The sequence below is a fragment of the Chiloscyllium plagiosum genome, unplaced genomic scaffold (assembly GCF_037043375.1).
Source record: "Chiloscyllium plagiosum isolate Xiang-an unplaced genomic scaffold, Cpla_swu_hap1 HiC_scaffold_29, whole genome shotgun sequence".
In the NCBI taxonomy this organism is placed as follows: Eukaryota; Metazoa; Chordata; class Chondrichthyes; order Orectolobiformes; family Hemiscylliidae; genus Chiloscyllium; species Chiloscyllium plagiosum.
Window position 1 is genome coordinate 7,999,192 of NW_028270167.1, and position 15,131 is coordinate 8,014,322.

General features: G+C 45.0%; 1 protein-coding gene across 2 annotated transcripts in view; it reads left to right on the forward strand.

Annotated features, from left to right (window-relative positions):
- The first annotated feature begins 803 nt into the window (after positions 1-803).
- The window catches only part of usp28 (ubiquitin specific peptidase 28), an 88,887-nt gene continuing 74,559 nt past the window's right edge, over positions 804-15,131 (forward strand). For both annotated transcript variants that reach the window (XM_043676542.2, XM_043676544.2), the window contains exon 1: positions 804-989. In XM_043676542.2, coding sequence (XP_043532477.2) covers positions 942-989 — 48 coding nt within the window. In that variant the 5' untranslated portion in view covers positions 804-941. The remainder of the gene's footprint in view (positions 990-15,131) is intronic.

A 15,131-nucleotide genomic window follows, 5' to 3' on the forward strand; every position in this document is an offset into this window, starting at 1 on the left:
AAAACTGCAGACGCTGCAGATCTGAAATAAAAACAGAACTTAGGGGAGAAAACCCAGTGGGTCTAACAGAGAGAGAAAAAGGAATTCAAGTTCTTGTCCCGAGTCCTGAAGAAGTCATATTGGACTCACAATATTAACTCTGTTCCTGTCTCCACAGAGGCTGCCAGTCTCCAGGAACTTCTTTGATTTGTATCAAGCTTTTTGTGATATGGAGGTACCTGTGTTGGCCTGGGGTGGAGAGAGTGAGGAGTCACACTACACCAGGTTATGGTCCAACAGATTTATTGCAAATCACAAGCTTTCAGACTCTTCCCTCTACTTCACTTGATGAAGGGGCAGCCCTTCAAAAGCTTATGATTTCAAATAAACAGTTGGACTATAACCCGGTATCATGCCACTTATCCCTCAATCTATTCAGATGCAAACCTTGACACGGGTAGGACTTGAACTCAGGCCTTCAGATCCAGAGGCACTTTCAGTTTTTAAGGTCAACGTTGTTTTCAATCAATTGATTCACATATATATATATATATATATGGAGGAAGTGGGACTTGAACCCGGTCCTCCTGGCTCAGGGGAAGGGACACTACCACTCCAGCACAGCAGCCTTCAAATCCTTTCTCAGCCTCTCAACAGCAAAACCAAGCCTCCATCCGCGTGCCCGGGAGCGCGCCGTCTGGGGGTCAGCGGTGGCGCGCGGCGTGCGCGCCCCCTGCAAGGATGGTGGGCTGTCCCTGGGGGTGGGGGTGAGAGCTGTGGGGGTTGGGTTGGGGGGGGGGGCGTGTGCTGTATTGTCGCTGAGTCCCGCCGTGTGGAGGGCGGCTGTCGCTCCGCTCCCCCGCTCTGTGCCGGAGAGAGAGAGAGAGATAACGAAACTACAGAAAATCGGGGCCGTTTTAAAAGAGAGATCCGACTCAAACTTCTCGTCTTTTGAAGGAGGGATGATGACAGCGGGAGAGAGTGAAGCCGGAGTGGGGAGCGAGGAGAAGGTAACAATGTAGCGGGCCACCATGGCGGAAGATACTTTGTAACACTTTCTCCCCCAAGAGACGGGGATTTCCCAAGAATTTTAAAAAGGCAACAAATGTTTCATTGTCAACACTTTTGTAAAGTTCTCTCCCGGGCTCCCACTCCAAACTCTCAGCTCTGAGAGTCACTGGACTCCAAACGTTAACTCCATTTCAAAAACAAAAACAGAATTTGCTGGAAAAGCTCAGCGGGTCTGGCAGCAATCTGTCTGGCAACAACTTCTGTTTTTTACCCCTGATTTACAGAATCTGCAGTTCTTTTGGTTTTTATTGAGTAGTTAACTATGTTTCTGTCTCTCCACTGCTGCCAGAGTTTCTCCGGCAAATTATGTTTTTGTTCCTTATTTTCAGCACCTACATTTCTTGCGGTTTTTATTGGGTAGTTAACTATGTTTCTGTCTCTCCGCTGCTGCCAGAGTTTCTCCAGCAACTTATGTTTTTGTTTCAGATCTTCAGTTCTTTGATTTGTTTTGCCACCTGGCCGCTCTTTTCACGTTTGTTTTTCAAATCACATTTCTTTTACATGACGGCTTCTGTTGACAAATTGCCTCCCTTCCTCAGGATTCAGAGTATAGATTTGTTTGTTTGTGAAGGTGGGCTAATGGATGCTTGGAAATGGTGGGACTGGAGCTAAGGGTTTAAAGGTCTGCCCTCTGTCCCCCCTCCCCATTGTGTGGGGTATGGGGAAAAGGAGGAGGTCTTTCAGCCCCTCACAATCATTCTCTGTTATGATCTGCTGTCACTATCCTGACTTGGGACTGATGTAATCCCTCTAGTGTCGCTGGGTTAAATTCTGTCATTCCCTTTATACTAGTTCTGTGTGTGTACCTACACCCAGAAGAATGCATTGGCTCAAGTTGATGGCTCACCACGATCTCAAGGGCAATTAGGGATGGGCAATAACTATTGACCTAGCCAGTGATGCTCACTTCGCATTAATTTAAAAACAAATCAGTTGGAGCATAGATGACCTATAACTTAAGTCCATGGTACATGTGTGGAATAAGCTGTCGGAGGAGGTGGTGGAGGCTGGTACAGCATTCAAAAGTCATTTCGATAGGTACATGAATAGATCAGACAGCATCTGAGGAGCAGGAGAATCTATGTTTCAGGTGTAAGCCCTTCATTAGGAAGTCCTGATGAAGGACTCCTGCCCGAAACATCGATTTTCCTGCTCCTTGGATGCTGCCTGACCTGCTGTGCTTTTCCAGCACCGCAATCTCGACTCTGATCTCCAGCATCTTCAGTCCCCATTTTCTCCTGGGTACGTGAATAGGATGGGTTTAAAGAGATATGGGCTAAATGCCAGCAAATGGGACTAGATTAATTTAGGATATCTGGTCGGGCGTGGACACGGTGGCCTGATGATTCTGTTTCTGTGCTGTACCACTCTGGCTCTGTGACCTCTCGCTTGCTGGTGTTATGGACAGATTTGGAAAATAACACAATGAGTTGGAGGAGGCCCTGCAGCTGTCTGAGGTCTGCTTATATCTTATCAGGAATACTGTGCTGTTACCTTATATAAAAAATACAGATATGTTGGAAACTATTCAGAAAAGGTTCACTTACCTAATGGAATGAATGAATAAATAGGCTGTCTTATTGAGGAAAAGTTGGACAGTTTAGGCTTGTATCTGCTGGATTTTAGAAAAAAATCAAAGGGGATTTGGTTGATAGATAAAAGTTATTGATGGCTCTTGTCAAGGAAGAGCTGAAGAGGATGTTTACTTTTTTAGGGACTGAAGAACTCTGGGTCACCATTTAAAATAGAGATTAGGTGAATATTTTGAGGTTCATGAGTGTTTAGGACTTTCTTCCTGGAAAGATAGTCATAGAGATGTGTAGCACAGTCCTGCTATCCCTGCTGACCAAATATCCTAAATAAAGCTAGTCCCATTTGCCATATCCATCTAAACCCTTACCAATCAATTACCTAATCAGATGCCTTTTAAATTTGTTATGGATGGATGTCGGGCAGAAAGGTTATTGGGGGTAGGCAGCACTGCAGTTTTGAGGTTATAATTCATCTTGTGCCTTAAGTACATGATCTTATTGAATGGCAAAGTAGCCTTGAGGGGTCTGAATAGTCTACTCCTACTCCTCATTCATATGTTTGTGAAAGATCATGACTGATCCAAGTTCCTACACTGTCTCCATATCCCTTGATTCGTTAGAGCCCAATAACCAATCAGGGCTGAGTTGATGAAATGGCCTCTTCCTGTGCTGTAAGCTCACAGTAGCTGATTGTTACTGGCTGTGTGGGCTGGAAAATTTGTGAGATTCACCACCCTTTGTCAGAAGAAATTTCTCATCTGTCCCAAGATGCTGACTCCCTTATAGTGAGATAAGCTTGAGAACACTCCAACCAGAGAAAGAGGCTGGTAGCCTCAGGCCAAAGGCCTTCTTGGAGGTTAAACTTCCTTTCAGTAAGATCAGCTCTATTTTTTCTAAACCCAAAGAGCATCGTCCCATTCCATTCAGTTTCGCCACATTGGCAGCCCTTTCATTAAAGGTATAATAAAGAGAATCTTTATACCCTTCCCCTGCCAAGGTGGGTTTAGCTTTTCTTGGGTAAGGAAATCAAAGCCTTTCTTACTGAACTCCAATTTCCTCGCAATAAAGGTGAACATACTAATTGTATTCGTAGCTGCTTGCTGCATCTGTAAGTTGACATTCTGTCCCCCCATCAAAAATGCCCATTTGCAAACTTGGGTTTCTGTGTCAGCTGTAATGACTCATTTTGTCTCACCTGAAAACCTGAATGCACTCAGTCTTTCAAGTTACACTTACTTAATAATTACCCTAAGTCGGATAGAATTCCAGCAAGGAACCTGTGACTTAAGAACACAAATGAGGGAGAAAATAGAAAAGTTTGCAAAAAGTGGACTAGTGTACTACATTGGGGTGGCACAATGCCTCAGTGGTCAGCACTGCTGCCTCACAGCGCCAGGGACCTGGGTTTGATTCCAGCCTCAGGCAGCTGTCTGTGTGGAGTTTGTACATTCTCTCCGTGTCTGTGTGGGTTTCCTCCGGGTGCTCCGGTTTCCTCCCACAGTCCAAACTTTGCAGGTTAGGTGAATTGCCTGTGCTAAATTGCCATTACTGCTCAGGGATGTGTAGGTTCAGTGCATTAGTCAGGGGTAAATGTAGAGTTATCGGGTAGGGGAATAGGTCTGGGTGGGTTACTCTTCAGAGGGTCAGTGTGGACTTGTTGGGCCAAATGGCCTGTTTCCATATTGTGGGGATTCTATGATAGCTACGTTCCACGATAATTGTAAATAAGAAACAGAATGCAAGTCTGTATTTCCAGATTCCCCTTGTGACCCCAAACCCATCCTCATTCCTGTAAATTCTGGAAGTGTTTGGGCTATAGCAAGTGTGAGCCACACCCTTCCAATGTGGAGAGAGATTGGGCTGGAAGTCATTAGGTTTGTAACTGACAGGGGAGCAGCCACCAGCTGAACCCTCACTGCCAACCTGTTTGAGAGCAGGAAGGGCAGGTAGGAAAAAAGGAAGAAGCATTTCCACAAGAAAACTTCAATTTCTCCCAGCAACCAGCAAGGCAGAGTTTGAGAAGACTATTTCCAGTGAGTTACAGCTGCCTCTGAAAACTCCTCCTTGAAGCTGACAGTGGCCTTTTGTGCTGTTTTTAGACTGGTGTATCATGTGATATCCAAGGTCATTTAAGGATTGTTGTCAAAGTTCGGCTGGTTTTTGCCGTCTCTGGAAAAGTTGTTGGTCAATCACTTTTAGCTTCTATTTATAGAGTCATAGAGATGTACAGCACGGAAATAGACCCTTCGGTCCAACCCGTCCATGCTGACCAGACATCTCAACCCAATCTAGTCCCACCTGCCAGCACCTGGCCCATATCCCTCTAAACCCTTCCTATTCATATACCCATCCAAATGCCTCTTAAATGTTGCAATTGAAAATTAAATGCCCTGTAATAAAATGTTAGTTCTTGTTATCTTTTGGTGTTTTTTCTCCTTGGGTTGACTGTTGAAACTCATGGAATAATCTGTGAGGCTTGTCTCCACAACACAGTCAAGTTGGTCAAAATTGCATTATCAGTAACATGACAGCACAATTGTCAAGCTAGATGGTGTATGTTTGTACTGTAGAAATCTATAAATGAATTTAATAGCAAGTAAAGAATGCCCCCAGTTCTAGCCTTCACTAGTTGACTTTCTGTTAGAAAAAAACTCTTGAGAATGTTCAGTTTTAATCCCTCCACTATTGGAGGTCATGATCTCAGCTGTCAAGGCTCTAGGTTCACAGATACCTTCGTAAATCCCTCCATTTTTCTATCTAGCTTTATCTTTTAAGAGTCTCATCAAGACCCACTACTTCCATCTTCCTTAGTACCAGTGTCGAATTTTGTCTTTGTGAAGCTTTTGCGACATTTTTATGACATTTAATGCTTCTACGTAGCTACGTAGTCTTGTTGACATTGTCCCAAGGAAGGATCAGCTGGACTTAGATGGTAAACCTAAGATGCCAGATGCAGTCCCAGTTGTCGATGGGATATCAAATCATTGGTAAGTTGGAACTTGGTAAATAGCCAACCAGGTAGCCGAAATAAATCTAGTCCCATTTGCCAGCATTTGGCCCATATTGCTCCAAACTCTTCCTATTCATATACCCATCCAGATGCCTTTTAAATGTTGTAATTGTACCAGCCTCCACCACTTCCGCTGGCAGGTCGTTCCATACACACACCAACTTCTGCGGCCTTCCATCCCTTTTAAATCTTTCTCCCCTCACCTTAAACCTATGCCCTCTTGTTTTGGACTCCCCCACCCTGGGGAAAAGGCTTGACTATTCACCCTATCCATGCCCCTCATGATTTTATAAACTTCTACAAAGTCACCCCTCAGCCTCCGACGCTCCAGGGAAAACGGCCCCAGCCCATTCAATCTCTCACTATATCTCAAACTCTCCAATCCTGACAACATCCTTGTAAATCTTTTCTGAACCCTGTGAAGTTTTACAACATCCTTCCCAAAGCAGGGAGAATTGCACACAGCATTCCAAAAATAGCCCTACCAATGTCCTGTATAGCTCCTAATTTCTACACTCAATGCACTAAAAATGTGTTGCTGGAAAAGCGCAGCAGGTCAGGCAGCATCCAAGGAGCAGGAGAATCGACGTTTCAGACATGAGCCCTTCTTCAGGAATGAGGAAAGTGTGTCCAGCAGGCTAAGATAAAAGGTAGGGAGGAGGGACTTGGGGGAGGGGCGTTGGAAATGCGATAGGTGGAAGGAGGTTAAGGTGAGGGTGATAGGCCGGAGTGGGGGTGGGGGCGGAGAGGTCAGGAAGAAGATTGCAGGTTAGGAAGGTGGTGCTGATTTGGAGGGTTGGGACTGAGACAAGGTGGGGGGAGGGGAAATGAGGAAACTGGAGAAATCTGAGTTCATCCCTTGTCGTTGGAGGGTTCCTAGGCGGAAGATGAGGTGCTCTTCCTCCAGCCGTCGTGTTGCTATGGCGTGGCGATGGAGGAGTCCAAGGACCTGCATGTCCTTGGTGGAGTGGGAGGGGGAGTTGAAGTGTTGAGCCACAGAGTGGTTGGGTTGGTTGGTCCGGGTGTTCCAGAGGTGTTCTCTGAAACGTTCCGGAAGTAGGCGCCCTGCCCAATATAGAGGAGGCCACATCGGGTGCAGCGGATGCAGTAAATGATGTGTGTGGAGGTGCAGGTGAATTTGTGGCGGATATGGAAGGATCCCTTGGGGCCTTGGAGGGAAGTAAGGGGGGAGGTGTGGCGCAAGTTTTGCATTTCTAGCGGTTGCAGGGGAAGGTGCCGGGAGTGGAGGTTGGGTTGGTAGGGGGTGTGGACCTGACGAGGGAGTCATGGAGGGAGTGGTCTTTTCGGAACACTGATAGGGGAGGGGAGGGAAATATATCCCTGGTGGTGGGGTCCGTTTGGAGGTGGCGGAAATGACGACGGATGATACGATGTATATGGAGGTTGGTGGGGTGGTAGGTGAGGACCAGTGGGGTTCTGTCCTGGTGGCGATTGGAGGGGTGGGGCTCAAGGGCGGAGGAGCGGGAAGTGGAGGAGATGTGGTGGAGAGCATCGTCGATCATGTTTAGGGGGAAAATTGCAGTTTTTGAAGAAGGAGGCCATCTGGGTTGTACGGTATTGAAACTGGTCCTCCTGGGAGCAGATGCGGCGGAGACGAAGGAATTGGGAATATGGATGGCATTTTTACAGGGGGCAGGGTGGGAGGAGGTGTAGTCTAGGTAGCTGTGGGAGTCGGTCGGTTTATAGTAAATGTCCGTGTTGATTCGGTCACCCGAGATAGAAATGGAAAGGTCTAGGAAGGGAGGGAGGAGTCTTAGACGGTCCAGGTAACTTTGAGGTTGGGGTGGAAGGTGTTAGTAAAGTGGATGAACTGTTCAACCTCCTCGTGGGAGCACGAGGCAGCACCGATACAGTCATCGATGTAGCAGAGGAAAAGGTGGGGGGTGGTGCCAGTGTAACTGCGGAAGATGGACTGTTCCACATATCCTACGAAGATGCCCATGCGGGTGCCCATGGCTACTCCTTTGGTTTGGAGGAAGTGGGAGGATTGGAAAGAGAAGTTGTTCAGGGTGAGGACCAGTTCAGTCAGTCGAAGGAGGGTGTCAGTGGAAGGGTACTGGTTGGTACGGCGGGAAAGGAAGAAGCGGAGGGCTTTGAGTCCTTCGTGATGGGGGATGGAGGTGTACAGGGACTGGATGTCCATGGTGAAGATAAGGCGTTGGGGGCCGTGGAAGCGAAAATCATGGAGGAGGTGGAGGGCGTGGGTGGTGTCCCGAATTAGGTGGGGAGTTCTTGGACTAAGGGGGACAGGACCGTGTCGAGGTATGCAGAGATGAGTTCGGTGGGGCAGGAGCTGGCTGAGATAATGGGTCGGCCGGGGCAGTCAGGTTTGTGGATTTTGGGTAGGAGGTAGAAACGGGCGGTGCGGGGTTGTTTCTACCGCCTGCCCAAAATCCACAAACCTCCCACAACCCCGTACCGCCTGTTTCTACCGCCTGCCCAAAATCCACAAACCTGAGTGCCCAGGCCGACCCTATCAGCGTTCCGAAAAGACCACTACCTCCATGACTCCCTCGTCAGGTCCACACCCCCCACCAACCCAACCTCCACTCCCGGCACCTTCCCCTGCAACCGCAAGAAATGCAAAACTTGCGCCCACACCTCCCCCCTTACTTCCCTCCAAGGCCCCAAGGGATCCTTCCATATCCACCACAAATTCACCTGCACCTCCACACACATCATCTATTGCATCCGCTGCACCCGATGTGGCCTCCTCTATATTGGGGAGACAGGGCGCCTACTTCCGGAACGTTTCAGAGAACACCTCTGGAACACCCAGACCAACCAACCCAAGCACCCTGTGGCTCAACACTTCAACTCCCCCTCCCACTCCACCAAGGACATGCAGGTCCTTGGACTCCTCCATCGCCACGCCATAGCAACACGACGGCTGGAGGAAGAGCACCTCATCTTCCGCCTAGGAACCCTCCAACCACAAGGGATGAACTCGGATTTCTCCAGTTTCCTCATTTCCCCTCCCCCCCACCTTGTCTCAGTCCCAACCCTCCAAATCAGCACCACCTTCCTAACCTGCAATCTTCTTCCTGACCTCTCCGCGCCCACCCCCACTCCGGCCCATCACCCTCACCTTAACCTCCTTCCACCTATCGCATTTCCAACGCCCCTCCCCCAAGTCCCTCCTCCCTACCTTTTATCTTAGCCTGCTGGACACACTTTCCTCATTCCTGAAGAAGAGCTCATGCCCGATACGTCGATTCTCCTTCTCCTTGGATGCTGCCTGACCTGCTGTGCTTTTCCAGCAACACATTTTCAGCTCTGATCTCCAGCATCTGCAGACCTCACTTTCTACTCAATGCACTGACGAATAAAGGCAAGCATACCAAATGCATTCCTGACGATCCTGTCTATCTGGGACTCCACTTTCAAGGAGCTATGAACCTGCAGTCCAAGGTCTCTAACATGAAATGAGTGGTGAAAAAATTAATCCTTTCTTCCTGTGCGACATTTATGGCCCAATCCTTCTCATACTTAGGAGGGCTATTGATGACCCCTGTGAAAATGGAGAATTAAGTTCAACATTTGGAGGTTGTAATTTTACCTCTACTACCTTCATTACTTTATGTCATGTGCCAGTTATTGAAATGTTGTTTGAAATTTAGCACATTAATTGCAGTTAGTTAGTATGCAGTACAATTAGGCTGCTAATGTTATTTAGTAGATAGATCATACCCCAGAGTTTGTTTACGAGGCTGTAATCTGATCCAGAGCTTGGGTGATATAACAACTGGGGCGATTGAAATTGAAGTAATCAACAACTCATCTAAGTTCTGTTTGAGCGTAAGAATCGCTGTAGAAAACATTGAAAATACTCAGCAGGTCAGCAGGAGAGCAAGAAAGATATATCTTGTGCCATTCTGTCGAAAAATGCTACAGCAGTAATAAAACAGTTGCTGATTAATCACAGCAAGTTCCTTAACCAAAGAGCCTTCAGCAGACCCAGATGTGAAACGAGAATGGAGAACTTTGTTGACTGTAGGTCCTATAACTTCAAAATCATGGTGCACTCACCAGGCATCAGGTTTCAAATTATTCATGCACAATGTAGATTTAGTGCAGTCTTTGTAGAGGAGGCTTCAGTCAGGCTTTGAAGTCATTAAGCCACATCTCTGAATGTAGATGAGTGATGACTCCACTCTGTATCATTCATTCACCTGTCCTACCTCAGAAGCAGGGGTTCAGAACTTGCTCCTTGTCAAACCTGCTCAGAGACCCTGAAAGTCAGAGGATCATGTTGCTTAGCTTTATTTATCATGAAAGTTGAACACCAAAGCGTGTCATTTGGACTCAGCCTTTTGTTTCTTGTCTCTATCCAATGCCACTCATTTGATTTTGCCTCTAGAAATATGAGTTAATTTTTCCTGCCCTTTCCACTATCACAGATCATACCTTTAGTTCTTCTTGTCTCATCATTCCTTCCACTGACTTAAAACCTGATTTCTGTCTCTCTTCAGTTCTGATGAAAGATCATCGACCTGAAATATTCCTCTTTGTGAATGCTGCCAGACCTGTTGAGAATTTGGTTTTATTTTTAGTTTGACTTCCAACCTCCCCAGGATTTTACATTGGGACCTTAAAAACGATTGATTATTGAAACGATACATCTCAGGATTAATCAACAGATTTATCATCGATTGTAATTTGAATTGATCTTTTCAAATGTGTGAACAACTACAAATCCTACCTAGGGTCTCATGGTGCAGGGATAATGTCCCTACCTTTGGGACAGAAGGCCCGGGTTCAAGTCCCACCTCAGTATATGATGGCCGTAGAGGTGTGATTTAACATTTCAAGACGGGTTGATAAAAATAAGATACAAATTTTATTGCAGAGTACTATCTATGTTAATGGCAAAATAGTCCTTTTGTTTGGTAAATCTGGAGAAATGGGCTGAAATAACACAGCGTGTATATTTTCAAACTAGACTTTTAGACCCTGCATTCTTTCTACTGTGTACTGGACTGTATTGGTTTTGAATTGAGAATTATCTGTTAGAACAGTGCATCTTTGTTTCCTGTGAGCAAGGCTGGAGAAAGTGTCTGATAGCATTGAATAGGAGTTTCTGTGTGTTATACGGTTGGAGTTTGCTCTTTAGTTCCAGTCTAGATTTGGGAATGTTTGTAAGAAGCCTTCTGTGCAGCTAATAAGACTGTAATCTAATCTTAAATTTAAAATGTGGAGTATTTTTCAATCTCTTTTCTTGATCTCATGGAAGTAGTGACTCATTTGGAGTATGTGTTCACACGTGCTGGGATAATCTCACTGCTAATTTAACTCACGCTTGCAAGTCTAAATAGTGAATGATAACCAGCTCTTTGAACTTTGTGTAGGAGAACACCATTGGCTGGAGTGATCCTGATCCAAACTGCCAAAGGGAAATAGGTTTATCTGGGACATAATTGAACAGAATTAGAATTAGGTTTATTGTCACGTGTACTCAAGTACAGCAGTACAGGGAAAAGTGTACAAAGTCACTCCTCATGATGCCATCTTCAGTACAAGGTACTAGATACAAGTCTTAGAGAAACAATGAAAAAGAAGTTACATTACCTTACAGTGGTTCATAGTATAAGTTAGAAAAATAAGAAATAAAGTTAAAAGGTTAAGCATTAGTCAGATAAATAGATTACAGATAAACATTATATTCTGGATTAGTGGTGCTGGAAGAGCACAGCAGTTCAGGCAGCATCCGAGCAGCAGTAAAATCGACATTTCGGGCAAAAGCCCTTCATCAGGAATACATGTATTGCCCGAAACGTCGATTTTACTGCTCCTCGGATGCTGCCTGAACTGCTGTGCTCTTCCAGCACCACTAATCCAGAATCTGGTTTCCAGCATCTGCAGTCATTGTTTTTACCTAAACATTATATTGTCTATCTTTTAGCATTTAAAAAAAAACCCCTCTATTTAGTTTCCCACCATCCCCCTGGCCCTCCCACAAATCGAAGCATATTTTCTACACCTATCATCTATTTTCTACAGTCCCTCATTTAAAAGGCGTCTGGATGGTTAAATGAATAGGAAGAGTTAAGAGGGATATGGGCCAGGTGCTGGCAAATGGGATTAGATTAGGTTAGGATATCTGGTCGGCGAGGGTGAGTTGGACCGAAGAGTCTTTTTCCTGCACATCTCTGACTCTGACTCTATTAAATAGTATGCCTTTTTTTTAGTGCATGGGAATCTCTTTAGCTCTCCACTTCATTTAATCTCTTATTTTTCTCAAGGAATATGTGGCCTGTTTAATCTCCTTACAAAATTCACAACGTCACCCAGTAGATGTCCATTTTAAAAATGTCTTTCTGTAATTTGTTTGTGTTGCTACCCAATTCATGGGATCTCTCGTGTGTCTGGGGTAAAAGGAAGTTTAATGTTTGTTTGTTTAGGTACCTCTTTGAGCAGCTGTTCTGCAGGTTCTATTTCTGAATCTCACTCATGTCCAGCAAACCAACACATGGCAACTGAGATATTTCTGGAAGTGTTAAGTCAGCCGGGTCTGTCCTGTGTGGAAAGTTGACTAAGTTTCAGCTCTGTCGCACCCGTGAGCAATTAAAGCAATATTTGATGCCAGTTCAGTAGGTTTCAGATCAAAGGGTGGTTTGCATGAATTTTGCATCTCTTAGTTTGAGTGCAAAAGATGATTATTAGGACAGTTTCAGTCTTTGCCTTGAACAAAAGCTAACGCAACTGGCACTCATGCAGATATTGCATGTGGAATTGATTGTAGGGCTGCCTGACTCTAGTTTTTCTCCTCAATCGAATGAACTTCTCTCTCTCTCTTTTGAACCCAATCATTCTTTCCAGATTTCTAACCTTCGGAGTTTCTCCAAGTGGTCATTCACTGCCCCACAGCACCTACACTACTGCCTTTACAGAACAGCAGATTTTCTCTTTCTTTCACTTCAAAGACTCTAAAAGCTTTCCAGCCAATGAGGTGGTTTTCATGTGGTCACTTTATGCGAATAGGAACTGTGGCGGTCAGTGTGCACCAGCAGATCCCACAAATAGCTGTGAAAGAATGGCCGGACAAAGTATGATGTGGATTGAGGGATAACAGTTGGCTAAGATACCAGGGAAACATCGCCTGCTCTTAACCCTGCTCAATCTTTTACACGCTCAAACCGATGGATGGAGCCTTGTTGCTGTGACTCCTCAGAAAGTTGACATCTCTGACGGACCATGTGTGTTAGCCCAGAGTTTGTGCTGAAGCCTGTGCAACGGGGTGTGAACCCATAAGCTATGACTCCACTGTCAGATCGTGAGCCACTTAACCAAGGCTGACACAATAAAGCACTTGGTTAAAGCTTGTCCATAAACACAAGCTGCTGTGTGAACTTAAACAGGGCAGGCTCACTCTCGAGCCAAGTGATTTGCATTATATGGTCATTACTCCACTAGCCTCCATGTGATGGAACATTGATAAGGCTGTTCCTAAAAATAGACTTCGTTTACTCAGGAAAAACCAAGGAAATGAAGATAGAGGAAAAGCCAGTGTACTCAGTGGTTTCCTGGCATAAAAAAGACTGTTTCCTTTGCCAGATAATCATTATATATTTGCATACACATTCTGAGGGATTTCAAGAAATAAAACTTAAATAATTGGTTCTGTGTTATTGCTGATATCTTTAATTGGCACTTCAAGTTTTATGCTTCATTGTTATTCAGTGGTAATGATGATTGTATAATTGTGTTGACCGCAGTAAATCTATTGTATAATCAACCTGTTCACATGTTATTATACACCTCTGGAACACAGAATTTGAACCCAGGACTCATGGCTCAGAGGTATTGATACTACCGGGGCATCGCAAAAGCTGCATGAAGTCTATTCTTGATGATAAACATAATCTCCTGGCCTGTCCAAAAGGAGTGCCTCTCTGTCTGCACAGTGGTTAGCTTGGTTTAGTGATAACATTCAGTTTCAGCATCCAAGTTCAAGTCCCACTGCTAAAACCGGACACTTAAGAAGGTCCTTGGACAATACCTTCAAAATTCTCAACCTCTACCACCTAGAAGGACGAAGGTAACTGATTCACAAGGACACAATCAAGTCCTCATCTAAAGTGCACTAATAACTAAGCTGGAACTGGCTCAGAGTTCCTTCAGTCAAAATCCTGGATCTACTTTTCTAATAGCACTGTGTGGGACTCCCAACACCCCAAGATTAGCAGCAGTTCAAGTAGGCAGCTCATAGCCTCTTTCTCCAGGGCAGTAACGGCTGCTAAGGTAGCAAAGTCCACAGCCTGTAAATGATTAGAAAAAAGCGACTTGCTTTAATGTAAGCTCTTATTGTGACCTTGGTTCCAACCAATGAAGTTCTTCTGAAGTGTAGTAACACAGTGCTTATGTACAACAAGCTCACAGAAATACAGTATGAACTGATAATCTCTTTGGTGATAAACTGGACTGATGATGAGTACTAGACTGATGGATTGGTCTGCTTTAGAAGTACATTCTTTGCTTGAGGTGTTAAATTGACACCTTCTGACTGGTTACTCTGGTTGAGATGAACTCTGTAGAGAGCCCATGGTACAGTTTGCAGGATTGGGAGGAACTCTGAGCTTTCAAACCAACACTCATTGCTGTTGAGGAGATTTTGCAGCCTGTTGATTGGCTGTATTACTCGCATGATAATTCTGGTATGTCAGTGTAGTTCTTGGTGCGAGCATTCCAGTGTGATGTGATTTGGGTACAGGATGATGAAGGGGAGTATGAGTGTCTAAAAGCTGGGAGGTGCAGGAGACACGTGCTTCCAGTCTGCTGCTGCACTTGTTCCTTGCGAACATTTTTGTTTTAATTTGATGAGTTAAAGCCAAGTTTTTTTTTAAAAAATGACATTCTACAAGTGTTTAATTCACATTGGAACTCATTTCCCCAAAATGTACAGATCCATGTCACAATGGATATTTTGTTATGAATATTGCAAGGCCCAGCTTCAAAACACTTGTATTTTTTGATTTGCAAACAGCAGACTAAAAATATCTTTAGAACTTTTCAGGCAAACAAATATCCAGTTAAACTCATGGAGCATGGTGCTATGTCTTTGGGCAAGTTCAGTTCTGCTGTGTGGCTGAATATACATTCTTGCTCTGCAAAGTGCAAATATGAGATGTTGACTTAATCAGTGATCGGTGTGGTGGAGTGAGGCGTGTGGGGGTGGGGTTTGTGTGTGTTGCTATTGTAGAGAATGACAGTACAGGTTGCCCTTAAACTTCTGTTCCATCTGTGTGTTACAATTATTCGGAGAAGGGAAAGGGGGTAATCTGTTCAGTGACTTCACCTACCTCATGTTGTTGAACAAGATGCCAGTGGAGGTGGGGGAGGGGGTACAATTACAACATTTCAAAGGCATTTGGGTGTGGTATGGGGATGAATAGGAAGGCTATAGAGAGATATGAGCCAGATGCTGGCAAATGGGACTAGGTCAGATTAGGAAACTGGTTGGTACGAAGAGTCTGTTTCTGTGTAGTATGACTCTGTGACCCCATAACTGGTGAGATGAA